Below are 27373 nucleotides of genomic sequence, written 5' to 3'. Positions count from 1 at the left end.
CCTAAAAGCATAAGCAGATTTTGCAGTGACAAGTAATAATAAATAACAATAAATGTGGTTTCACACATTTTTATACTGTTTTAAAATAAATCCTAATTTTTGGCAGTTCAATCGAAGAAGTCAAGAGAGATATACAAAAATGTGTTGCCTCAATCACCACAATGAATGATCTAGTAATTTAAGTAGAGTGTGTTGCATTGTGGGATATATAATTCCACACACTGTGCTCTGTTGTACCATCAGTATGAATCACTTTGTTGTATTTCTCATTAATAAGTCGCTTTGGAAAAATCAAGTATCTTAGCTCTGCATACTGTATACTGCAGAAATCATAAGAGTTGTATGATGGTATGCTATTCCGAACAGCCATGTTTCTTTCCCTAGTCAAACACAAAGTTTGATGTGTTTTAAGGTGTTTGTTTTTTTTTGGACATCCAGAGGCTTCTCTGCAAGTGATATTTTAAGAAACAGCCCAATGTTTTGTGTTTATGACATGGTTTGAAATGATCGAAAATGCAAGAAGTGCTCCACTGAAATGCATAAAAGAACATAAAACACTCAAATAAAATATACAAAGCTAAAATGGCATTTCCACGTGAACATCCATGACACCATCCTGGCGTTTTCCATATATCAACGCACATGTTCAGACGGCTGCTCCTCACAGGTACGGGTACTGGTTGAGTTTCCTCCGGCTGAGGGGAAACGCCGCAGAGCGCTGGTAGGACGGTGTGGACAGCTGCTGTTGCTGGTACGGAGCTGAAGCCTGACACATGACGCCCATGGCACTGTTCTTCTGCAGAAGGCTCAGAGAGGCCGAGTACGGCCCGGCGGTGCGCGTGTGCCGGCCAGAGGAAGAGGAGCAGGAGGAACCGGCCGAATTGTGCAGCTGGTCCATGGCCTGCGACACCGAGGCCAGGGCTGCAGATGCAGGGTATGCGTACAGACTGGAGGCGGAGCCGAAAAGAGATGCTTCGTGAAGCCTGTAGGAGTTGGAGGGGCCTGTAGGGGGGTAGGTGGGCTGGCGTCTCAGGGATCCACCCCCTGCACGATCGTGGGATGACATCATTGATTGCTGCGCCTGTTGAGTGAATCACAGAGTGAATCAAAAGAATAAAGAATCACTTGATGACTCAGTTGGAAAAAAAACAACCTGATATATATATATATATATAAAAAAATAGAATTTGAAATAGAAATTTTTGTAACATTATTAATGTCTTTACTCTCACTTTGTATTAATTTGATCAATGCCTCCTTTCTGAATAAAAATATGAATTTCTTAAAAAAAAAAAAACACTAACCCAAACCTTTGACTTTAGATGACCTCAAAGCTAACAGACATTGACTAAAAGCCACAAACTTTAATTCTGATGTCATGTGGTCTTTAATAACCGGAGTGGACCTGTACAGATGTACCTGGCTCAGGTTGAGAGGCTGAGATCTGTTTTGCCGGTCGCTGGACTGTGAGGCCGTTCCTTTCTTTGACTTCCCAGAACTATTAGTACTTTGCTCTACAAATACAGAAAAAAGATCTTAAAGGGTCAAATCTGTACAACCAAGACATTATCATATGACCACTAACATATGTATATCCAAAGTGGTGAACCAATCATAACAGAGGTCATTTTCATATAAAAAGGTACAGTAACAAAAAAAATCCTGGTTAATTCTAAAATGGTCATTTTGATGTAACAACCCTTGTGTATCATGAATGGAAGGGAAAGGGACATGAAGGGAAAAAGCTGTAGTGCAGAATGTGGCCCATTTAAGCTCAGTATTTAGATGATTAGAAGTCAGAATGAGTCTCACTGACCTCCTGACGCTCCATCCCAGAGCTGTGTTTTCACCAACGGCGTGACCACGGCTAGAGACTTGGAGTGTGTGTTGTTCTCAACGAAGTTGGGAAGGCATTTGGGGCTGAGAGGGGTGCTGGTGGAGGAGTCTGAGTCCTGGGAGTCATGCAGAGTCACACAGCTGATGACGTTTGTACGCTGGTTCACACTACAGCTGCCACACAAGAGAAGAACCATTTGAAATCATGTCTCTGAAGTAAGTCTCTTAGGTTTACCAAGGCATTCTTTGATCAAAAATACAGGAAAAACTGTTTTGAAATATTGTAACCATTTAAAAGATCCATTTTTTAATTTGAATATATTTTTTAATGTAATTTATTTTTTGTGACGCAAAGCTGAATTTTCAGCATCATAACTCCAGTCTTCAGTGTCACATGATCCTTCAGGAATCATTCTAATATTCTGGTTTGCTGCTCAAGAAACATTTCTTATCATTATCAATGTTGAAAACAGTTGTGCTGCTTAATAGCTTTTTGTGGAAACCATGATACATTTTTATTAGGATTCTGTGATGAATAGAAAGTTCAAAAGAACAGCATTTATTTGAAATAGAAATTTTGTGTAACATTATATAAATGTCTTTATTGTCATCAATTGAATGCATCCTTACTGAATAAAATAATGAATTTTATTCATTTAATTGTATTATTTTTTTCAAACTTTAGAACAGTAGCATATGTTATGCTTATTAATATTATCTTGATCATCACTGGGCCATTAAGACATTTTTATGGGACGATGTAAATTATTGCAAAATTATTTTGATATGTTTGTTTTTTTTCCCCCCTAAACTAAGATTACCATACTTTTTTATTTGAGGTATTTTTAGTTTAAGAATACATAGAAATACTAATATAGCAAAAGAACAAAACAAATATGTGATGATATATTTCGACAAGGAAAATACTAAATAATGTAGCAAATAGACAAAAAAAATACACACACATATATACAACACGTACAATGTAACTACACTAAGAGTTTTGGTTGGGATGTAGGGGTGTAGAAGATAATGAGGAAATGACATCGCTCCCTTTGTCAAGTGTATTCCAAACGACTACATAATGGCACGCACGTGCCCTGCTCACTCCAAAGTCTCCACTCCAAGGGCTCTGCCCTTCAAAGGCATAGGGATGATCACTTCCATTTGGAATTTGCCCCGTGAACCATACGGTACGAATACGTGTACCGTTACACCCCTATTGGGATGTGAAAGTGATGTTGCACCTTTCAGGAGGAAACTTCCTGTCGTCCTCGTCCTCAGTGTCGCTGTGGATGGTGATGATACTGACGGCGGGGCTGGGTGTGTCAGAGATGATGATGGGCTGAGACGCATCACCGCAGCTGTGCGCTACTGAAGGAGCCGGCTGCTGGGACGACGTGGGTCTGTGACAGAAAACAGATTTTAATCGAGTACACAGTACCATATTTTGGACAGTTTGACTTGAAATCAACTAATTTATTATGCAATGTTTTCCAATCTATTTAACACTATCCAGTGTTAATAAACTGTCTTAAACTATCTTGTTTAAGATGGTTGCTCATCCTGAGACTCATTAACAGCGTTACCTGGCTTTGCTCTCGGCATGTCGACCCTTTGACCTCTTCACTCCACTCTGCTGTGTTCGACTGCTGGCTGCCCCTGTGTGGGAGGGCTGTGTGCTCACGTTACGCCCCTGCACAGAGCCCTGCTGCGTCCCATCGCACTGACCTCCATGTCGACCCCTGGCAGAGTGTATTAAATGCATGCTGTTTTGAGAATTGTAACTGGTTATTAGTTATTTGCAATTCGTAAAAAAATCAGTTTTCATGGCAGCAGCATGTTGTTCTACATTATAATCAGCAGCAACAAAGTCCCAGTGTCAATCTGCAGCGATTTCTATTGGCTAACAAGAGGAAATACATTTGGGCACAGCTGGGTGCAATATTCAAGTTCATTACTTTTAAATTGTTTTCACACTTAGTACATTTGCAAAATGCTTTTCTGTCATCAACATAAGTACCACTGGAAGCTTTGAACACTGTAATCAGACAACAAAGCACATGTGAATCAAGCAAAGGGAGGGGGTATATTAAAGATAATTTAATTATAAAAATACTATTGTTTTGCAATAACAAGTGCAGTTACTAATACTATTACACGTTTATTTTTTGGTAATGCACATTTAACAGTAAAGCACTGAGTTGGAGTTGGGAATCATACAAAATTTACTTTTATTAGTAGTAACAGTAACGTGCAAAATTACATTTTTATATGAAAAAAATACCATTATACCAATATCATTAAATGTACTTTTATTCTTTTTATAGTATTATACCGAACTGATCGACAATCACTTCAGTGATTATAAAAGGAGCACTCTTTACTTTATGCGTGATTCAGTCGCATAAAGAACAAAGGTTTGAACAAAGTTTTGTTTTTCAAGGCCCTTTGTGACTTTTCTTCATACATGAAAAGTGCAAAACTTTGAAAAAAATTTATTTATTGATGATTTGATATTTTATACCAAAATTTTATAATCTCAAAATATAAAGCAAAAAAAGTAGAAATAAATGACTAATAGTCAGTAAGTGCTCCTCTGCTGCCATCTACTGGATACAGTGGTAATTTGATGTCTTTTTTTAGTGTATATTTTGGTCATCTCATTAAAAACAACATTTAAATTGGGTCATTTTTAGAGCTTTAAAAGTGCTGGAAATAGTTGTGCTTGCGGTGAACTCAATAATTGTTTTGAGCTGATAAAGGGTTTCATTATGCTTTTATTTTTGTTTGCCGTTTGATGTTTCTCGTACGCAACAGAAATGGCAGTGGTTATGAGTTGGGTAACACGGTGGTCGCACCAATGTGACCACTCACAAAATTTTGTTGCACCGGCAGAAAAAAAATTGGTCGCAGTCTGGAGCCCTGTAATAATAATAATAAATAATAATAATAATAATAATAACAACAACAACACAATTAGTAATTATTAATTGTTATATAATAATAATTCATAATAATAAATAATTTATTTATTTTTAATTAAAACAATATTATTTATTGTTTCCTATTTTGAGCTGACTAATAATAATAAACAATAATTATAAAAACCCTAACTACAATAATTAAATCATATTTATTATTATAACACCAGTACCTGTGATTGATTGTTATATAATAATATTAATAATAATAACACAGTTAGTAATTATTAATTGTTTCATAATTCAATTTATTTATTTTTAATTAAAACAACATTATTTATTTTTTTCCTATTTTGAGCTGACTAATAATAATAATAAACAATAATCATAAAAACACTAACTATAATAATTATATCATATTAATTATTATAACACCAGTACCTGTAATTCATTGTTATATGATAATAATAATAATAATATTATTTAGAATATATAGAAAAATAGACTTAATGTAGTTTATTTATTTTGAAACAATATTATTAATATGTTTTCCTTCTATTTTGAGCTGACTTATAATAATAATAATAATAATAACAATAATATAAACAATACAAACACAATAACTACAATAATTACATAATAATTATAATAACTAAATTAGTAATGAATTGCTATATAATACTAATATATTTATTACTACTACTATTATTATTTTTATAAACACATACACACAAATACCGGTAATAAATACACATATTACCATAAATAAATAAAAAATTAATATATATTAGGGCTTTTACAATAAATCGATGCATTGAGATTCGTGGATCGATTCTGAGATTTTCGGAATGGATCGCGATTCTCTCTCGAATCGATTCTGAGCTTAGTTTTTAAGCAGAACTAGTTTTTAACCACACACTCAAATGCTCACGAAGAAGAACGCTTGTGCATTCGGCTGAGTAATATAAGTGGTTAAATGTACTTGCACATCGGCTTTTATGCTTTTATGATGCGAGAATAATGGAAACACAGCCCACTGTGAACATCCTTGTAATTCACTTCAACCTTTTCGAACTTTATGAATGATTATTTTAGGTTCAAGTGGTGCGTGTGTAAGGAACTGGAAGCAAGCAGAATACGGCTATTTCTAAAGCATGCAGTGCCATCTGCTGTTAAAAACTAAGCTCAGAATCGATTCAAGAGAGAATCGCGGTGCTTTCAGAAAATCTCAGAATCGATGCAGAATCATTTCTCGATTCGCGATTTATTGTCCCAGCCCTATATATATAAATATATATATATATATATATATATATATCAGTGTTTCCCCTGCCATTATATTAGGGGGGCAAAAATAAACGACTATTTAAATATGAATTCTTCGTGTCTCTGTGTTAATGAATGGCGCAGACGCGCGGTTTTGTTTACCACTTGTACTGAATCGCGCGTGACGCTTGCGGCGATTTTAGCGTCTGCTGTCTCACTAATGAGGACATAAATACATGAACAACATCTCCAGAACTGCTCTGAGAGACACTTCGTGAGAATTTGACCGTTCATTTGAGTAAAACTATCATCATATCATATACACACAGACATGTAAAGGTATTCATGGCAGCCAGTCAAAATAAAAGTTCGGTTTAACTTGAAGACATTGATTGAGGCAGAAATATATTACTATTGTTCAGTAGAATGTACGTAATAGTCTGCCATTACTACTAAAATTATTAAAACCTTATTTTTAAGGAATAATCATACAATATTTCTTCAATGTTTTAATTGTAATATTAAATGACCTTTATTTTCCAAAAAATAAAATTTGTTTAATTTTCATTACTTAAAAGATAGATTAAACGAATATTTTATGCCTTAAAAATGGAAATACACAACACAGAATTTCTGAGCAAAAAATCATAAGGCTATGATTTTTGTCAAGTGTATTCCAAACGACTACATAATGGCACACACGTGCCCTGCTCACTCCGAAGTCTCCACTCCAAGGGGATAGGGATGATCTCTTCCATTTGGAATTTACCCGTGAACCGTTCGGTACACGATACGCGTACCGTTACACCCCTAATATATACAGTGGTGTGAAAAAGTGTTGGCCCCCTTCCTGATTTCTTTTTTTTTTTGCATGTTTGTCACACTTTAATGTTTCAAATCATCAAACAAATTTAAATATTACACAAAGATAATGCAAGTAAATACAAAATGCAGTTTTTAAATGATGATTTCATTTATTAAGGGAAAAAAGCTGTCCAAACCTACATGGCCCTACGTGAAAAATTAATTGCCCCCTCCCGTTAAATCATGAAAGAACTGCAATTAACCACATTATTTTAAAATAATTATATTATTTTGAGGTGATACTTTTGACAGGTTTTGTGAGATTCACCTTTAACGCAAACCCCAGATGCATTCATACTCGAACACAGCACCATAGTAAGACTTGATGGTTGAATGAATCCAGGTTTGCAACAGAACCTGAAGTTTAAAACGGCAAGTGTAAACTGCTGTAGGGGCGTTTCTGACCTCCAGCTACTGTTCTGCTGTGTGGTGTTGTCCGAGAGCAGAGAGCCTATGGGTGAGTTGGAAAGCACAGGCTGGCTGGGATTGTTCATGGTCATGCCTGACATCTGCTGCCATGAAGAGGGAATGAGGATCTGCTGGGTCCCTGCTGGCCAGCCCTGCTAAAACACATACAAAATGACAACTGAACAAAACCATTTTGTCAGAAACTCAAATCTATTTTCCTTTCTATTAATGTGGGGCAACAAGGCCTGTTTACACTCGAAAAACACTCCAGAGCATTAATGTCCAAACAGGCGAACTGTGATTGAAGAAACTGAATTATGACAATACAGGAGAACTTGTATCAATAATAGCAAGGCTTTTGTAATAAAATGGTGCTGGGCAGGTATAGTATACATATGCAATACACACACTCCCATTTTGTCAACAATTGCTTTTCATATAGTTCCTTTTTGCGGTGAATCCTGGTGTAAACAGGCCTTAAAACATTAATGCACTTTGATTGACAGATGCATAATGAGCACATTCAGCGTGGCGACGCTCGTCTGTCTGTGTTCGATCTCTTCCTGTCATACATGAAAAGCAGATCCTGTCCTACAAGCTCTTAAAATCATGCAGAACTTCATTAAAACAAAACAACACAGTGAGAAAGTCAATTTCAATTTTCATCTCAATTATGTTGCTTGACTAATCGTGAATCTTTCATGCTTAAAGGGGAAATGGGAGTCAGAAAATCATGATAGAGTTTGAGCAGATCAGCCTTTCATAAAGAGAAGAATAGATGCAAAATACATAAGAAAACAATAACAAACTCAAGTGATTACCAAAGCAACACAAGTCCAATTTATCTGCATAGAGAGGAAAGGACTGGTTAGCAGTGGAAGGAAAAAAGGAGAATGAGTCAACGGGGAGACATTTGTTGCCACAGGAGTGGGTCTGTGGAAAGAGAAATCATTTGGATTGCATAGAGTCAAGCAGCCATGCTTCACTGGATAGAGCCCTGGGGCCCAGAAGAGATGCAGCACGAGTCCAAGAGAAAAACGCCTTGTTAAATCATGATTGATAGGTGAAGAAAGAAAAAAACAAATCTAAAACAGCCACTTTCCACCATAAAACTCCTAAAGAAATAAGGGCAAATAGCAAATCACATCAATTCATTTGATAGCTTCAAATCACAGCAGCCTTCGTAACATCACAGAGTAACAGCAATGTGCACAGAATTTACATTAGGTACCTGTGACACTTTCGTTCAGAACTGTAGTCTGTGCATGTACACAAATGCACATGAATGCTTCTATATATACACATATCTGTAATTTTTTTAATAAATTATATTTTGTTTTTATTTTAATTTCTAATCTAATTTTTATCTAAATTATTCATATTAAATTAAAACAGCACTTATAAAAACTGCATTATTATTATTTAAAGGTGCTGTTTGTAAGTTTTTGACTCTACTAAAGCATAAAAATACCATAATATATTTGCAGATATTTAAGAAACATGCCAAGTTAACATACTTGTTTATCTGAAAAACAATGCTGCATTCAGTTATTCTCCTTTGAAAATGTGCGTTCCGGGCCGGAATGTTTTGGTTTGTGAAACCCGCCCACTGCCAGTTTACCCAACTGTATTTCGGCACCCCGGGTTGCCAGTTGGCGGAAAACACCACGCATTTCATTTCTTTCTTTTTTAACAATCTAGAAGAACTAGCTCATAAGAGTCATTTGTTGTGAATTACACTACACTGGTCACATAGTATTGTTTTTGCATGCAGCCCATGAAAACAACTCAATAGAAAAAAACATTTTCTTGGCAATAGCTGTTTGGTACACTATCTTATTATCTCATTCAATTCAGAAGTTTGGCCTAGAAATGCAACATGCAAAGAAGGTAAAAGAAAAAGAGGAAAAAGAAGAGGAAGTAGTTGTCACACTGCAGGGCGCAGGTTTACCAGCATGGTGGCACTCTGCTCCAGACGCCGAGAGCCCAAGGCCACTGGAAGAGCCAGGGAGGCCACCGTCAGCGGCGTGCTGCTGCTCTGGTTGGGGAAGGGATAGAGGGATGTGTGGAGGAACTGAGGATGGAGGAAAGGGTGGAACGGTTACAACACGCTGGCTGAGCTGACGGAGAAAGTAACTCGCCAAGACTTTCCACCACCATCATCATTGTACAAAATGAAGAAAAATTATGTCAAATACAAAACAGATCAATATCATTTGACAGTAAAGACAGCGACTCACTAGCCGCCTCGTAAAAACCTGATTTTAACAACTTGACTGTTTTTGTTGAAATCTCACCCTTTTCTTTCAGAGGTCTTCCAAAGTCACATATTAAAAATGGAATAAATGCCTGCCTTTGACTTGTCCTTCTGATTCATTGTCATGTAAAGCTAAACAAGACAAACATTTTGGCTGATAATACACTACTGTTTGGGGTCAGCAAGTTGGGTTCAGTATTTTATTTTTGAAAGAAATGGATACTTTCATTCAGCAAGGATGCATTAAAGGGTTACTCCACCCCATTAATCACAGTCATTAATCACTTACCCCCATGTCGTTCCAATCCCGTAAAAGCTTCGTTCGTCTTCGGAACACAATTTAAGATATTTTGGATGAAAATCGGGAGGCTTGTGACTGTCCCATTGACTGCCAAGTAAATAACACTGTCAAGGCCCAGAAAAGTATGAAAGACATCGTCAGAATAATCCATCTGCCACCAGCGGTTCAACCGTAACATTATGACGCGACGAGAATACTTTTTGTAGGTGAAGAAAACAAAAATACTGACTTTATTCAACAATTTGTCTTCTCGGTGTCTCTCCGCATCACCATAGGGCCATTTTGGAGAATATCCGCTGAACGCAAACTGCGTACGCTATTCTGTGTCAGCCGCGACACAAGGATACGTTTTCTACGTGTATTTACGCTTTGATTTGAATGAAAACAGCGCATCCGTGCAGCGTGGTTGACACAGAAGAGCGTACGCTGCTTGTGTCCAGCGGATATTCTCCAAAATGGCGCTACGGTGATGCAGAGAGACACAAAAATAACGACTTTATTCAACAATTCGTTTCCTCTGTTTTCTTCGCATACAAAAAGTATTCTCGTCGCTTCATAACGTTACGGTTGAACCATTGATGGCAGATGGACTATTCTGACAATGTCTTTCATACTTTTCTGGACCTTGACAGTGTAATTTACTAGGTAGTTAATGGGACAGTCACAAGCCTCCCGGTGTTGTGTCGAAGTCTGTTCCCCCTATGTTTCCCCTTAGTTTAGCATTCCCGCTACACAAGCAGCGTGTGCTCGTTCCACTGTTCCTGTGCACTAATACAACTCAAATTTGACATTTTAAATTTGATCATCATTTAAGTGATTGTTTTATATGAAAACATAATAGATATGCAAGCTAATGATGTAGTTGAATAATTTAGCAGTAAATAGGTACCACATACCTCCAAAAGCACAGCATAAAATATTATTGTATTATATATTTTATATACACACTCACACTGTACAACAATAATTACTATTTTTGCATTATTGTAAGGGGTAGGTTTAGGGTTAGGGTAGGTGTAGACGTTAATAAAACACAATCTAATAGGTAGAAAATTCAATTTATTGTTAGCTTCCGGTTTTTGCTGTATCTCTTATAGCCACAACCTGGAACAAGCACATGCGCGTGCTCTGTATGCGGGAACGGGAACACTAAACAAAGGGGAAACATAGGGGGAACAAACTTCAACACAACACCGGTTTTCATCCAAAATATCTTAAATTGTGTTCCGAAGATGAACTAAGCTTTCATGGGTTTGGAACGAAATGGGGGTAAGTGATTAATGACAAAATTTTCATTTAGGGGTGGAGTAACCCTTTAAATTTATAAAAAGTGACAGCAGAGATATTTGTAGTCACAAAATATTTCAAATAAATGCTGTTCTTTTAGACTTTCTATTCATCAAAAAAATCCTGAAAAAAACACTGATAATAATTAGAAACGTTGCTTGAGGAGCAAATCAGCATATTAGAATGATTTCTGAAGGATCGTGTGACACTGAAAACAGCTTTGCCATCACAGATATAAAAGTTATTTTAAATTGTAATAATATTTCACAATATTCCTGTTTTTATTGTATTATTGATCAAACAAATGCAGCTTTGGTGAGCATAAGAGACTTCTATTAAAAACATTTAACATTTCTTACCAACCCCAAACTTATGAATGGTAAGCAGTGCAAACAAAAACTATAACTTCAACAGATCAGATTACAGAAATGTTGACGTTTGTTAAATGCAGTGTGCATGTGAAATGATCCTGTTTTAATTATATTTAACGTAAATGCCAGCTGATGATGATATTTTCCTGGAAAAAGGCTGTTTACACTTCATGTTACACCCGCTCTGAGACACAGACTAAAAAGGATTTAAAACAACTACCTCTTTTGTTTTTAGTCTTCACTGTAATTCTTGCAGCACATTAATTGGGCCTTTCGCACCGCTTTAGTTCCAGAACTAAATGTACAGTACTAAAGTACTGAGACGATTTTGCGCGAACTATTTCCCAGTACCATTTAAAGGGTTGCATTTGCACCGACAGTGTGTACTAAGAAGTGACGTAAGCCGGTCGACAGAGTCATCATTTGTGCGCGGCGTTCAACAACAGAAACAAAGAAGAACAACATTAACAACAGGAGGATAGAGGACACTGTGATCGGAGCTGTGTCTCGCGGGTTTCACAATAATGGACATGGAAAGTCGACGTATACGTAAAGTGATTGAAAGAACGGAAAGGAGGACTAAGAATCTCCAACGACAACTGGCAGTGCTACATTTACTACAAGTGCCTGCACTACCAAAAGTGGGTAGTTCCACAATTAGTTCTGGTACTATGAAAAGGTTCGCGCGGTGTGAAAGGCCCTAATGAGTAAAAAGGTGATTTAGGAAAAAAAAAAAACAGGGAGGAAATCACAAGAACAGAGAAACAAGGATCATATAAAACAGTGTAGGAGGAGAAACAGATAACACACAAACATGATGCCTACCTGTGTGAGCATGCTGGGCTGAATGTGTAGAGGCTGGGTGGACTGGTTCTGGGGCACTATGGGAACAGAGTTATCCATTCTCACTGGATATCCAGCATGTTTATTGGAGGTCTGCAGCCCTGGGGAATCAAACAGGAGTGATTCAGTTCATGCATTCGGAAGTGGTGTGAGTCTAAAGGAATGGTGTAGGGAGAAGTGGGTTTGGACAGAGAGGTAGGGTCAGGTACAGGCTCACCCTGGATGGTAGGAGGGCACACAATGAGGGTTTGCTGGAAGGGCTCTGTCTGGGCACACAGCTGAGTAGGGCGAGCCTGCAATGGCACACTCTGCTGAGCCAAGCCTGGTATATGTTTATTCATTAAGTTAGTCAAGGTTTCAATCATAATTAAGTTTTACATGCTCATTTACTTACTCTGACATTCAGAAACTAACAGGCTGTTTTGCAACTGTACCATGAATTTAATATGTAAATTACCTCTTTTATGATTGGATAACCAATCAGTGCCTATTTAATATTCAACACCTTGCTTATCCAATCACAAAAGAAGTCATTTTTAAATGAAGTCTGAAGTCTCTTATGCTCACCAAGGCTGCATTTCTTTGATCAAAAATTTTGTAAAAACAGCAATATTGTTTAATATTATTAGATTTAAAATAAATCTTTCTCTTTTTGAATATATTTCAAAATTAAATTTATTGTAGTTTTCCATTTTTTCCTTATAAATAAAAATATAAATTTCTTTAAAAAAAGATTTCATCCTTTCTGAATAAAAGTGTGTGTGTGTGTATATATATATATATATATACACATAAGTGAGTTTTTGACAAATTACTGAACATATAGCACTACCTGCATCATGTCATCAAGGCAGTTGAAAATGTATTTGCGAGCCTCTTTGGACTTTATCCCAAACTCTGCCTCGTGCTCTGCGCGAGTCTAAAAAAAGAAAAACATCAGTGAGGAAAGCGTTCAATCATGAATTGACCGCTGATGCCTTTGAACATAAAATACACAGCAGTGCTTTAAGTGGGACATGCCTTGAGTCTCCAGAGAGGGTAGCTGGAGTCTGGGCCTCTGTGGAAGAAACGGCTGGTTTTAGTGCCGGCGCTTAAGAGATACTCAGCTGGCAAACCTTGAGTCTGGGAAATGTACCGAATCTGTAGAGATATACATTAAATGTAGATTACACTCCCATTTTTCACAGATGGACAGATGCTTGTAGCCAAGTAGTATATGCAGAGAAAGGTAACTAGTCTGTATTTGCTGTATATGATTATTTACTAGTAATAAACAAATATTTCTGCCAGTATTGTCAGTTTTAAGATTACCGGTACTGGCACGACTCTTCATCATAAGTGTTAGCGACCCCTTGTGTTGCTTTCCAAATCTATTAATAGCCTTCTCAATTGAATTTGGAATAAAACTAATTGATTTAGCACAGAACTGATTAAATTTAAGCAAACAAAACCTCATTACTGACCTGATCATATTCTGAGGCTCCTGGATACAAAGGCCAGCCCAGAAACAGTTCAGCAATGACACAACCCAGTGACCACATGTCAATGGCCTCACAGAAAGGAAGGCCCAGAATGATCTCAGGAGCTCTACACCACAACAGGCAAATTACAACACATTAATAAATAAATTAGCTTCATTTCACTGGCAAATATTTTTATAAGGTGTATTAGATTGGGAGAATTACAGGTAGGGAGATATATAACTTCACTTATGCATTTAGCAGACACTTTTATCCAAAGCGACTTAGCGTGCACTCAGGTTATACATCTTTTACCAGTATGTAATAAAATATATATATGATTTACAGTAAACAAATTATTTAGGGATGAAGACATGTGAATTCATTATTTAGTGACAGACATATACTGTATATGGATATTTGGTCATTTTAAAATTATCATCAAATGCAGATTTTTTTAAATTTGTGTAATTACCAAAAAGTACTAAAACACATTTTTATTTAATATTTAAAAACTAAATTGAAGAAATATTATGATTTTTGAGAACGAAAATAAGTCGTTTTCTTAATAGCGTAATAGCGTTTGAATGTTTCACAATTGCGACTATTTCTCGTAATAGCGATTAAATGTTTCACAATTGCGACTATTTCTCGTAATAGTTACTTGTATGTCTCACAATTGACCTATCGGTAAGCCCCGCCCCCCTTAGTTACTGTTGCTCCCTCGGACAAAAAAATGGAGCTGCTCACTCTCTTACAATGACAGCAGTCAGTGTGAAAACCTTGTCCCACGATGTTTTTGAACAATTTTGGACACAGAAAGGCCACCATTCAAGTGGGAATGAAATATTCCATGGAGGGATATATAAAAGATTTTAAAATAAATATGGTGGGGGTAACTCGACGCGAGGGTTCACAGATCACAATGCAAGCGGGAGAAGTCTTATATTACGGCCGTCACAATCGCGGATGACAACACGCAGGATCAACACCGTTCATGTATCGCAGGGTACGATTAAATTAATTAACATTTAACCATTTTCATATGGAGAGGCACTGAAATGTAGACCTTCATTTATGTGTTTTTGACCTACACTGTACATGATGTGAAAACAGTCCGCTATTTAGGTTTGTACCGACAACATTGACTCACTAACTTTAACTTTAGTTTTAGCCAGAGATACCTTGCTGAAACACAAGATGACATTAACGTTCTGCTTGAGCAGATTAAAATGGTAACTTAATGAGAGTATGACAACAAGAAAATTAACGTTTTTGTCTTCATTGGGATTGGGGTTGAATGCTTAGGGACATTTTGCTCTGTTTTGTTTGGGTTTAGGAAATGTAATAAAATCAATTCTATTGCCTATCCTCTCAGCATACCTGGAATCAGTGTTACAAGTACCCCAGGCACATTGTTTTTCCATTTTTGCAGCATAAACACCATAAAACTGATGCAAACTTCAGATCCTCCAATGTTTCTCTATGGTGCTGAAACCTAAAGATGTCCGAGTTCTGCTCCCCGTGCAACTAGGGTTGGGTATTGTTTGGTTTTTTTTCGATACTGGTGCCAAATCGATACTTTTAAAACGGTTCCGGTGCTTAAACCGATACTTAAACTAAAAGTAAATAAATAAAACTTCCCCCCAAAAAATTATGGATTGGCCATTAGCACTATAAACACATGATGTCTGTTTCATTCATACTGGACGGCAGAGGGCGCCCTCGCACAGAAAATCCACATATCCAGTCACCGAAGTAGAGAACTCATGACCCTCCAGGAAATCCCTTATATGGGCAAAGGCATAGCGATTATATCTGTAACTGAGTAAACAGAACATATAAACATTTTGAATGATAAAACAAAGACAATAAACACTCGATTGCGACAATATAGTTTATCTGTGTTATTTAAGCCATCTCTGGTATTTTCATAATAATTAAGTATGTTTATAATAGGGTGACCATATTTTAGTTTTCCAAAAAAAGGACAGTAGGGGGCGGGGTTCATGGGCGGGGCTTCACCTAACAGTATACGTAGCGAGGTTTTTTTTGTGTTTGTTTGCTTATTTTGTTTTTATAATAAATAAAAAGAAAACAAGTAGAAAGAATAGAAAAGGAATAGGGAATGCAAGTGTTAGAGGGTCATTTTTTAAATAAAAATAAAAATTCAATAGAACAGAAAAAGAACAGATAATGCTAGTGTTAGAAGGTCATTATTTATAATAAATAAAAAGAAAATAAGTGGAAAGAATAGAGAATGCTAGTGTTAAAGGCTCTTTTTTCTTTATAAATAAAACAAGTAGTTAGAATAGAGAGTGCAAATGTTAAAGTGGCAAGTTTTTTAATAAAAAAAAACAAGCAGATAAAATTAGAAGTAGCATTAGAATAGAGAGTGCTAGAGTTAGAGGGTCAAATGAAGATGAAAGATGTGTTTTCAGCCGTTTCTTGAAAATATTAAGGACTCAGCAGTTTGGATTGAGCTGGGCAGCTCATTCCACCAGGAGGGAACAGTTAATGTTGAAGTCCATGAAAGTTTTATCATAGGTAGAATGCAAAATGTTTCAATACAAGCATTTCAGTCAAATGTAATTTATGCAATATTTCAAACCTTCAACCCACTTGGGAAAATCAACCCATGGCAACATTTTAAAAGTAGCCCAATTCTGTGGAAAAAACACGGACTTGGCAACCCTACATCCAACAAGAGCTGCAGGAGTCTTTGACTGATCACAGTTCGAGAATAAGGAGAGATGACTGACAAGACCATACTGGAGTATTGGAGTATTTACAGATCCTGAGCTCATTGACAAATATCTGATCTTGTAAGATGTGCTCCCTTTACACAGAGTGTGAGTGAGTGAGTGATTAAAAGTAAACAGTGCAAGCGCTCATTCAAAAATATTTAAATACACCGCATCCTGAAAGCGGCTCCATGATGCACCAAAATTATATACAATATTAGAATGTTTAAAGGAGTGGACATGAAAATGTTGTGGAGTAAAAAGGTTATAATTTTCTCTTTTGTTGGACAACAGGTTTAGAAATGTGAATACAAGGGAGGTTTAACTTTAGGCATTTTAATTTAAGCAGGTTTAGCTTAGTTAACGGAAGGCTACCTGCTGCCGTCAGAGCAAGTGTAATTACTGCATTCACGCGCTCCTCGAATGCTCTCATTTCCAGAGTTGTGCTTAAGTCGGAATGTGAAAACAACATGGACACTCTCGTTACTACAAAGATGTGTTGGATTTGTATTATTAGAGATTTCCGACTTGAGTTCGCGAGCATTTTCTCAGTCGGGAAATTATTTTTCACGTGCAGTGAAAAATACCCCAACCCTACGTGCAACTGATACTCGACTGCCATTGGCTCATCTGCGTTCGAGGGAAGGGGCTTACTGATAGGTCAATTGTGGCTATTTCTCAAAGTAGCGATTGAATGTTTCACAATTGTGACTATTTCTCATTATATTCAAATAAAACCCTAAAACTAGCCAAATGCCTATATCTAAATGTAAACTCAATATTAGGGTTTAAGGGAGTTTAATAGTTTTTATGCACATAGTAGTATCATATCAATATGAATTTATATAAATTCATGCCTGTAACATTAGTATAATTATCTTGCATTTGCTTTTATTTGTTTAGCATGTATGTACATTCTTACGCCGCTTAGTAAAATGTAACTTGGATGCACCAAGTTGCTTTAGATTCTAAATGCACAAATGTAAATGTACAACCACTTGTCCATTCCTTTTGACATCAAATATCCCTTACCGGTAGTATCTAGACTGCAGGTAGGTTGAGCACACCGCCTTCGAGATGTGACTCGCTGAACCGAAGTCAATGACTTTGACTCTGTAGGGCTGTCTGATGGGGTCCACCAGCATGATGTTTTCAGGCTTCAGATCAGCGTGGATGAGACCCAAACTCTTCAGCTTCAGCAGCGCCGTGGCAACCTGCTGCAGGACCGGCCGGATACACTTGAGGAGCAGTGGGCTGAACTTGCTGTGCTTGAGGAAGTCGTAGAGGTTCTGCTCCAGCATCTCAAACACCAGACACGTGTGGTTTTTGTGCTGGAAGCACTCGTAAGAGCGCACAAAGTTGAACTCGTCTGCATTCTCTGTGCTCAGACGGCTGAGGATGCCCACCTTTAATCGGACAGGATTGAGTTCATTACATTTAAATAGATCTGTATCAAGCACTTGATTGATGATTAATAGCAAACTTCGAAATAGATGCATTACATTTATCACTGCATCAGTCCGATATTAATTATAAGTATTTGCTACAGAAGTCTGTTTCCACCTCAAACTGTAAAACTGTACTTCCTGTATGTGCAATTTTTATTTAATGTACATCCTTCAATTGTGATTAATACTAGTAATTGTGACTGTGTATCTCACAATTGCAACTTAGCACCTCACAAATGCAACTTCATATCTTGTAATTGGGATTATTTTTCGTAATTGCGACTGTATATCTTACAATTGCAACTATTTCTGGCAAATAGTTATTGTATATCTCACCATTACAGCGACTGCATATCTCATAACTGTGACTATATCTCATAATAATGACTATATTTTACAACTGCAAATATTTTTAATAATAGCTATTGCATATCTCACATATGCAACTATTTCTTGTAATAGCGATTGTTCGCAAGTTTGGATTGAGCTGGGCAGCTCATTCCACCAGGAGGGAACAGTTAATGTTGAAGTCCATGAAAGTTTTATCATAGGTAGAATGCAAAATGTTTCAATACAAGCATTTCAGTCAAATGTAATTTATGCAATATTTCAAACCTTCAACCCACTTGGGAAAATCAACCCATGGCAACATTTTAAAAGTAGCCCAATTCTGTGGAAAAAACACGGACTTGGCAACCCTACATCCAACAAGAGCTGCAGGAGTCTTTGACTGATCACAGTTCGAGAATAAGGAGAGATGACTGACAAGACCATACTGGAGTATTTGCTGCTCAACAGATCCTGAGCTCATTGACAAATATCTGATCTTGTAAGATGTGCTCCCTTTACACAGAGTGTGAGTGATTGCGAAATCAAAAGTAAACAGTGCAAGCGCTCATTCAAAAATATTTAAATACACCGCATCCTGAGAACAGCTCCCTGATGCGCCAAAATTATATACAATATTAGAATGTTTAAAGGAGTGGACACGAAAATCGCGGGAGCATATAAAAATGAGCGCAGGGCTAAGCTGTGCTGTTGTTGGCTGCCACAGTAATGGCAATAAGCTAAGGAATTCCTTTAAAATATTTGTTTTGTGTACCAGAAAATCTGCCAATGTTCCGGCACTGTATGCATGGCTTGCATCGCTTAAGTTAAAATACTGAGTGTTAATTAAATAATAAAATAATATGTTAAAATGTGTGCTCTTATCATTCTGTGAACAAAATCCAGTGAACTTCACCCCGATCGGGAACAGTATACGTACATGTGCGTTTATCTGTTTTTAATGCAGCTTCCTACTCATCAAACTATGACAGGCAGGTCCTTTACTGCAAAAAGACGGTCATTGCGACACTGTAAAGTGATGAAACTAGGGCGCCATGTGCTTTTTTTAAAAACCATTTTTATAGGTTTTACATTATATTGTCGGCTCGGAAAATATGTAAATGTGACTAGAAACACCAGAGACCGGAAATGTAAAGCACTGTTCCAGTCGGGCGAGACGCTCATTGACAAATATCTGATCTTGTAAGATGTGCTCCCTTTACACAGAGTGTGAGTGATTGCGAAATCAAAAGTAAACAGTGCAAGCGCTCATTCAAAAATATTTAAATACACCGCATCCTGAAAGCGGCTCCATGATGCACCAAAATTATATACAATATTAGAATGTTTAAAGGAGTGGACACGAAAATGTTGTGGAGTAAAAAGGTTATAATTTTCTCTTTTGTTGGACAACAGGTTTAGAAATGTGAATACAAGGGAGGTTTAACTTTAGGCATTTTAATTTAAGCAGGTTTAGCTTAGTTAACGGAAGGCTACCTGCTGCCGTCAGAGCAAGTGTAATTACTGCATTCACGCGCTCCTCGAATGCTCTCATTTCCAGAGTTGTGCTTAAGTCGGAATGTGAAAACAACATGGACACTCTCGTTACTACAAAGATGTGTTGGATTTGTATTATTAGAGATTTCCGACTTGAGTTCGCGAGCATTTTCTCAGTCGGGAAATTATTTTTCACGTGCAGTGAAAAATACCCCAACCCTACGTGCAACTGATACTCGACTGCCATTGGCTCATCTGCGTTCGAGGGAAGGGGCTTACTGATAGGTCAATTGTGGCTATTTCTCAAAGTAGCGATTGAATGTTTCACAATTGTGACTATTTCTCATTATATTCAAATAAAACCCTAAAACTAGCCAAATGCCTATATCTAAATGTAAACTCAATATTAGGGTTTAAGGGAGTTTAATAGTTTTTATGCACATAGTAGTATCATATCAATATGAATTTATATAAATTCATGCCTGTAACATTAGTATAATTATCTTGCATTTGCTTTTATTTGTTTAGCATGTATGTACATTCTTACGCCGCTTAGTAAAATGTAACTTGGATGCACTAAGTTGCTTTAGATTCTAAATGCACAAATGTAAATGTACAACCACTTGTCCATTCCTTTTGACATCAAATATCCCTTACCGGTAGTATCTAGACTGCAGGTAGGTTGAGCACACCGCCTTCGAGATGTGACTCGCTGAACCGAAGTCAATGACTTTGACTCTGTAGGGCTGTCTGATGGGGTCCACCAGCATGATGTTTTCAGGCTTCAGATCAGCGTGGATGAGACCCAAACTCTTCAGCTTCAGCAGCGCCGTGGCAACCTGCTGCAGGACCGGCCGGATACACTTGAGGAGCAGTGGGCTGAACTTGCTGTGCTTGAGGAAGTCGTAGAGGTTCTGCTCCAGCATCTCAAACACCAGACACGTGTGGTTTTTGTGCTGGAAGCACTCGTAAGAGCGCACAAAGTTGAACTCGTCTGCATTCTCTGTGCTCAGACGGCTGAGGATGCCCACCTTTAATCGGACAGGATTGAGTTCATTACATTTAAATAGATCTGTATCAAGCACTTGATTGATGATTAATAGCAAACTTCGAAATAGATTAAGGAGGGACTTTGTAGAAAACGAAGAGTTTGAGAGAGGCGGGGCATAGAGGACCTACAATAATGTACAGTATTTGAAAAATGATCTTTAAAAAAGCATCATATGACCCCTTTAAGACATCCAGACAAAGCCAAGAACAAAACAAACGTCCGTTGCCCTAGCAACCGCTCTAGCTAGGTGAGCCAGGGTGGTTGCTATAGAAATGGCTGTAGCTAGTTAATTGGGAGGGGTTGTCATGGCAATGGTTGCTACTGTGTGATAAAAAAGAGGTGTGGCGGCGACAAATGTTTCACAAACAAACTATTCAACTTTCATTGTGACAGTCAAACATGCACTGACATGTACTTACATTACCAGTCAAGTTGACTGAGTCAACACACACCGAGACTGTCGTGTCAAATAGTTCGCTGGCTGCGGAAATACAACCTGGCGTGCTGTCATACATGCAACACGCTTCAGAAATCCTCACATTAACTGTCTTTATGCAGTGTAAAATATTTACAGCTCACCTGCTGTGTGTTGAATTCCTCAGCTTGAAACTTGTTCCTCATCTCTCCTATTAGGCCTCATCGTTTTCTCTTTTTTATAGAAAGGTCCCTCCGTAAAAACGTCGCTTTACTCGAGCCAACAAGCTTCCGGGTGTCTAATATTGTTAAACAGAGTCCAATGCACCGTCAACACCATCGTTACACATTAATATTCTGCAAGGACAGCGCACAGAATTATGACTGAGACCTGGAGAGGAATGTAGGACATTAAACGGACTCCATTTCCGGGGTGTGAGATCGAGCGCTGATTGGCCGGACGCGGGTCACGTGGTGCATAAATCAGCAATCTAGACTTGTTAGTCATGATGACATGTAGCTGCGGCACAGTTCGATGCAGCATTAAAAGCATATTGTTTTCCATTTCTGTGTTTTATTAAAAAATTTTACATGCATAAACTAAAATATATTGCTGTTTTTTATAACGCAAGATGTTTCGTCTATTTGACTACTTTTTTATGTTTAACTAGTCATAAAACCTGCAATATGGGTATATAAAAGATTTTCAGTTAAAACGCTCATATCTACATAAGTTTCATAATGCATGTAAGATATGCATGAATGATGATACATGCATGTACAAACAGTAACCGATTACATTGCAATCAGATTCCAAAAATTAAGTACTTGTAATTAGATTATATTACATTTTAAAATACTATTGATCAGACTACAGTTACTTTTTTATTGCTTTTGCTTTTCATTAAACTCACGAACCACAGTTTGGGAAACCATGATGTAAAATGATGTTTAATGCACCATGTTGTTACTAACATTTTTTTGGCGTATTGTGCATATAGCAAGGTTCTTCAAAAAACACATTGATATTAGCATGGAATAAATATAAAATTAGATACCTCATGGTAATTTTTCATTACATTTCCAGAAAATATACATACACATACGTCCAAGACTGTTATCAGCAGTAACTACGAATATGGATGATTTTTATGTGATAGAATTTGCATGTGTATGGCCATTTTAATGCATATTTTTTTCCATTTTAAGGGACTTGGGGAGTGTTCAAATGCAATTACATCTTAGTGGTTGTGAATAACATGTCTATAATGTATATAGTAACATGAGGCATGAGGTTAAGAAGTGTTTTGTCTCTGGGTATTTTAACAGAATTTGTTGATATTGAATCACTGTTTTGTCAAATGGCAAGAACTGAATTTGAATAACACACGAAGGACCGCTTTCTTTAACAGAATATTATTTATTCAAAATGTAAACACAACATGACTACCTCGGATTACACGCCCCTCTAAAGGAAAGGATATCAATCAACAGTGTTCATGGAGGTGCTGAAAAAAGCATTACTGCTAGTATTTGGGACATCCAAACACTTTGGGGGAGACCAGAGTATACTGGTACAAAGAGAGCATTAATTCCTTCCAAATCCGAATGAGCAGCGACACGACCATTCTGACTCAGAAAGAGATGTTTCGCAGTGCATGTAGGTCTCAGCAATCTAGCCTTAGATTTGTAAGTCTTTGTTGTGAATTATTTGTGCAACTCAAAATACTTGTCCTAATGAGCACAACCAAAGATCTTACAGTACAACAGGAAAGGTAAGAATGTAATGCATATTTGCCTGCCTATGTTTATATTTAAATTTATTAAGAATTATTGCATAAATCACAACCCTTGAAAAGAAAAGAAGTGCTGTGTATCGTGAAAGCAAAGTAGTGCTGACAATCCTACATATTGCACAAAAACAATTTAGTGTTACATGGCCTGGAAAAAAAACCGAGTTCATATGCTTTTCTTTTGGCCGACTGTGACCCCCTCCGAAAGAAAGTTAATGAACACTTGGAGCGCTGCATCACAGACAAACAAGAGACAAATAATTAATTTTACACCGCTTCTTTCCTGGCCTAACTGGTTGTTACGGTTGGTGTAGCGTAAGCAAGCACAAATGCATTTAAGAACAAATCTCCATTGGTAAAGCGCATTTACAGTTGAGCCATTTCCATCAACTAAAATAGTCAGGGATTTTCGTCACAGCAATAAATGGTGCCTCACACTTCAGAAATGCATTTTATTCTGTTGTTGCTGTTTTTAAGGAATGATGGGCCTTTTTCTCTTTTAATCTTTCACATAAAAACTCACCTATATGCACAGATTCTAAAATCTTACAGTTTATTGAGAAATGTGAAAAACTGTTGATTCAGGCTTTTAAAAAAAAGCCCACTCGGATTCATTTCACGGTCACATGACGTTGTCTTCTTCTGGGAATTGGGTAAGGTAGAAAATTAGCTTGTTTTAAAATTTCCTTACATGTTAATAAAGCCATCATTTCACGTGACCTTGACCTTTAAGTGGCCGTGTTACACAAGATCTGGTTGTCGCCACTACGGAGGAAATCACCAAGCTCTCAATTTCATTAACGGGACACTGCTTCATTTTATTTGGTTGTGAGAAAACCCTTTTGATTTCTCGCTACCTATTTTGGTCGTGAGAACAGCACCAGCCTTTAGTCCCTCCCGTCGGCGTTTCTCATTGGGCGATTCATTCCTGTGCGATGCTCCGCAGAACGTACTTGACCGTGTAGGCGAAAGCGGCGAAACCTACGATGACGAACAAATTAGCGAGCGCTCCGCCCAGGAGTCCATGGTTTCGGTTGACCTGCTGGAGGTCAGGTGGTTGGACCGCGCCAGGGGGCAGGTGCCCGTTCATGGGCAGGTGCCCGTTTTGCGCATGGTGGGCTTCGCCGTCCGGCACCACGTCAGGGAGGGGCAGCGCTTGTGAGCGGGACCTGAGCTCCTCCTGCATACGCTGCTTCTGCTTGATTTCCTGTTTAAAGGGGGAGGGGGGGAGGCAAATTGGGTCAAGTATTAACATATTTGATATTTGTTAAAAGAATGTGTTTACTGCTCATGCATACATATGTGAGGAAGTCTGACACGGTACTTACTTCAACAACATCTGGAAACAGTTCACAAAAGACTTTGTCCTTGATGTTGAATGCAAGACTCTGGGAGGCCAACTGTCTTTTCTGCAGAGAACACATTAAAAGCAAACATGCCATTAAAATTGATTCCATGTATGTACTTTGTGCATGTTTACGCATAAGGGCACATTTTAAGAACTTAAAGGGTTAGTTCACCCAAAAAACGTTCCAAACCCGTAAGACCTTTGTTCATCTTCGGAACACAAATTAAGATTTAAGCTCTCTGACCCTGCCATAGACAGCAATGCAACTGCAATGTTCCCAGACCCAGAAACCTAGCAAGGACATCGGTAAAATAGACCATGTGACATCAGTGGTTCAACCGTAATTTTACGAAGCTACGAGAATACTTTTTGTGCGCAAAGAAAACAATAACAACATAATTTATCCAACAATTCTTCGCCCCGAGTTACCGTCTTCCATCATTTTGGAGAGTACCCCAGAACGTAATTGCGCACATGCTGAACGTAAACAACGCTGATGTCCTTGCTACGTTTCTAGCATATTTAGAGCATTCATAGAGTATTTCATATAAAAACCTCTGAGGGTTTTTATATGGTAAGAAAAACAATTACACCCCCATCAAAAATAAAAAAAGAAAAGAAAATTCGGTGCTAATTTATTCACGTGGGTGAATTATTCCTTTAATAAAATAAAAAAATGGCACTGGTGTGTAGGGTTGGGTACCGAAACTCTGTACTTTTAAGGGTACCGACCGAATTGCGTCGGTACTACCGAGTACCGATCCACGTTAAATCAATCGTGCCAAATTTCTGAGAGAGAGAAAGAGAGACTCTGTGACATGATGTCACCCCTGTAACTCGTTCAAACAACACACAGGGCAAGCCGAAATGTTGTGAAGTGTGGTTACATTTCTAGAGCCATATGGTTTATGCGAAAACACGGATGGGATCACGGAGTCCATTCATAAAAATGTAATTTACTCTAAAGCGCGGAATGCCACGGAATTTGTCAATTTTGGACAAATAAATCAAAAGTAGCCACTGCCACTTAATTCGAATCGCGATATGAACTAGTGTCTGTGAATATTAAAATGCAAAAAGACGGTTTAAATATGAATCCTGCATGTTCCGCTTGCCTCTGTATGTATGAATGGCGGAAACGCGGTTTTGTTTACTACACAAATACTGAAGCACGCGTGACACTCACGGTGATTTTCGGCCTCTGCGTCTCACTATATGACGGCATGAACACAAAAACAAACTCCAGAGCTGCTGTGAGTCACTTCGCGAGAATTTTACTGTGTAATTTGAGAAAACTAGCATTATCATACTGTATACACACAGAAACTTCATGGCAACCTGTCAAAATAAAAGTACGGTTTAACATGTAACAGAAATATATTACTCTTGTATAGGTGCATCTCAATAAATTATCATGGAAAAGTTCATTTATTTCAGTAATTCAACTCAAATTGTGAAACTCGTGTATTAAATAAATTCAGTGCACACAGACTGAAGTAGTTTAAGTCTTTGGTTCTTTTAATTGTGATGATTTTGGCTCACATTTAACAAAAACCCACCAATTCACTATCTCAACAAATTAGAATACTTCATAGGACCAATAAAAAAAACATTTTTAGTGAATTGTTGTCCTTCTGGAAAGTATGTTCATTTACTGTACATGTACTCAATACTTGGTAGGGGCTCCTTTTGCTTTAATTACTGCCTCAATTCGGCGTGGCATGGAGGTGATCAGTTTGTGGCACTGCTGAGGTGGTATGGAAGCCCAGGTTTCTTTGACAGTGGCCTTCAGCTCATCTGCATCTTTTGGTCTCTTGTTTCTCATTTTCCTCTTGACAAAAGATTCTCTATGGGGTTCAGGTCTGGTGAGTTTGCTGGCCAGTCAAGCACACCAACACCATGGTCATTTAACCAACTTTTGGTGCTTTTGGCAGTGTGGGCAGGTGCCAAATCCTGCTGGAAAATGAAATCAGCATATTCAAAAAGCTGGTCAGCAGAAGGAAGCATGAAGTGCTCCAAAATGTATTGGTAAATGGGTGCAGTGACGTTGGTTTTCAAAAAACACAATGGACCAACACCAGCAGATGACATTGCACCCCAAATCATCACAGACTGTGGAAACTTAACACTGGACTTCAAGCAACTTGGGCTATGAGCTTCTCCACCCTTCCTCCAGACTCTAGGACCTTGGTTTCCAAATGAAATACAAAACTTGCTCTCATCTGAAAAGAGGACTTTGGACCACTGGGCAACAGTCCAGTTCTTCTTCTCCTTAGCCCAGGTAAGACGCCTCTGACATTGTCTGTGGTTCAGGAGTGGCTTAACAAGAGGAATACGACAACTGTAGCCAAATTCCTTGACACGTCTGTGTGTGGTGGCTCTTGATGCCTTGACCCCAGCCTCAGTCCATTCCTTGTGAAGTTCACTCAAATTCTTGAATCGATTTTGCTTGACAATCCTCATAAGGCTGCGGTTCTCTCAGTTGGCTGTGCATCTTTTTCTTCCACACTTTTTCCTTCCACTCAACTTTCTGTTAACATGCTTGGATACAGCACTCTGTGAACAGCCAGCTTCTTTGGCAATGAATGTTTGTGGCTTACCCTCCTTGTGAAGGGTGTCAATGATTGTCTTCTGGACAACTGTCAGATCAGCAGTCTTCCCCATGATTGTGTAGCCTAATGAACCAAACTGAGAGACCATTTTGAAGGCTCAGGAAACCTTTGCAGGTGTTTTGAGTTGATTAGCTGATTGGCATGTCACCATATTCGAATTTGTTGAGATAGTGAATTGGTGGGTTTTTGTGAAATGTGAGCCAAAATCATCACAATTAAAAGAACCAAAGACTTAAACTACTTCAGTCTGTGTGCACTGAATTTATGTAATACACGAGTTTCACAATTTGAGTTGAATTACTGAAATAAACGAACTTTTCCA

The 27373-nt window shown here is 37.8% G+C and overlaps 2 protein-coding genes across 2 annotated transcripts in view; both read right to left on the bottom strand.

Annotated features, from left to right (window-relative positions):
- Positions 1–21505, bottom strand: LOC107594024 (homeodomain-interacting protein kinase 2-like). The gene is made up of 16 exons (XM_016283952.1): positions 21464–21505; positions 20526–20864; positions 17594–17967; positions 13821–13944; positions 13378–13497; positions 13190–13276; positions 12752–12785; positions 12575–12679; positions 12340–12458; positions 9250–9372; positions 7296–7453; positions 3426–3581; positions 3084–3242; positions 1817–2010; positions 1420–1514; positions 1–1081 (listed from the first exon to the last, which is right to left on the bottom strand). The coding sequence occupies exons 1-16, from the start codon at positions 21503–21505 to the stop codon at positions 662–664; spliced, it is 2649 nt and encodes an 882-aa protein (XP_016139438.1). The 3' UTR covers positions 1–661.
- A 1221-nt stretch (positions 21506–22726) lies between these two features.
- LOC107593951 (ubiquitin-conjugating enzyme E2 J2-like) overlaps positions 22727–27373 on the bottom strand; it is a 17363-nt gene continuing 12716 nt past the window's right edge. Inside the window, exons 6-7 of the mRNA XM_016283852.1 lie at positions 24420–24500; positions 22727–24298 (exon numbers count right to left, since the gene is read on the bottom strand). Of these exons, the coding sequence (XP_016139338.1) occupies positions 24014–24298; positions 24420–24500 (366 nt within the window). The 3' untranslated portion in view covers positions 22727–24013. The remainder of the gene's footprint in view (positions 24299–24419; positions 24501–27373) is intronic.

Source organism: Sinocyclocheilus grahami, unplaced genomic scaffold, assembly GCF_001515645.1.
Source record: "Sinocyclocheilus grahami isolate Dianchi unplaced genomic scaffold, SAMN03320097.WGS_v1.1 scaffold178.1, whole genome shotgun sequence".
NCBI classification, from domain to species: Eukaryota; Metazoa; Chordata; class Actinopteri; order Cypriniformes; family Cyprinidae; genus Sinocyclocheilus; species Sinocyclocheilus grahami.
The sequence above is the reverse complement of the archived record's forward strand: the minus strand, read 5'-3'. Positions and strand labels throughout refer to the sequence as shown.

Coding starts and splice junctions, on each gene's coding strand:
- LOC107594024 (XM_016283952.1), bottom strand. CDS start 21,505: ATGAGGAACAAGTTTCAAGCTGAGGAATTCAACACACAGCAG. Junction 13,498..13,820: donor GAGCCTCAGAATATGATCAG/GTCAGTAATGAG, acceptor ATATCTCTACAG/ATTCGGTACATTTCCCAGAC. Junction 3,582..7,295: donor CAGCAGAACAGTAGCTGGAG/GTCAGAAACGCC, acceptor ACACTCTGCCAG/GGGTCGACATGGAGGTCAGT.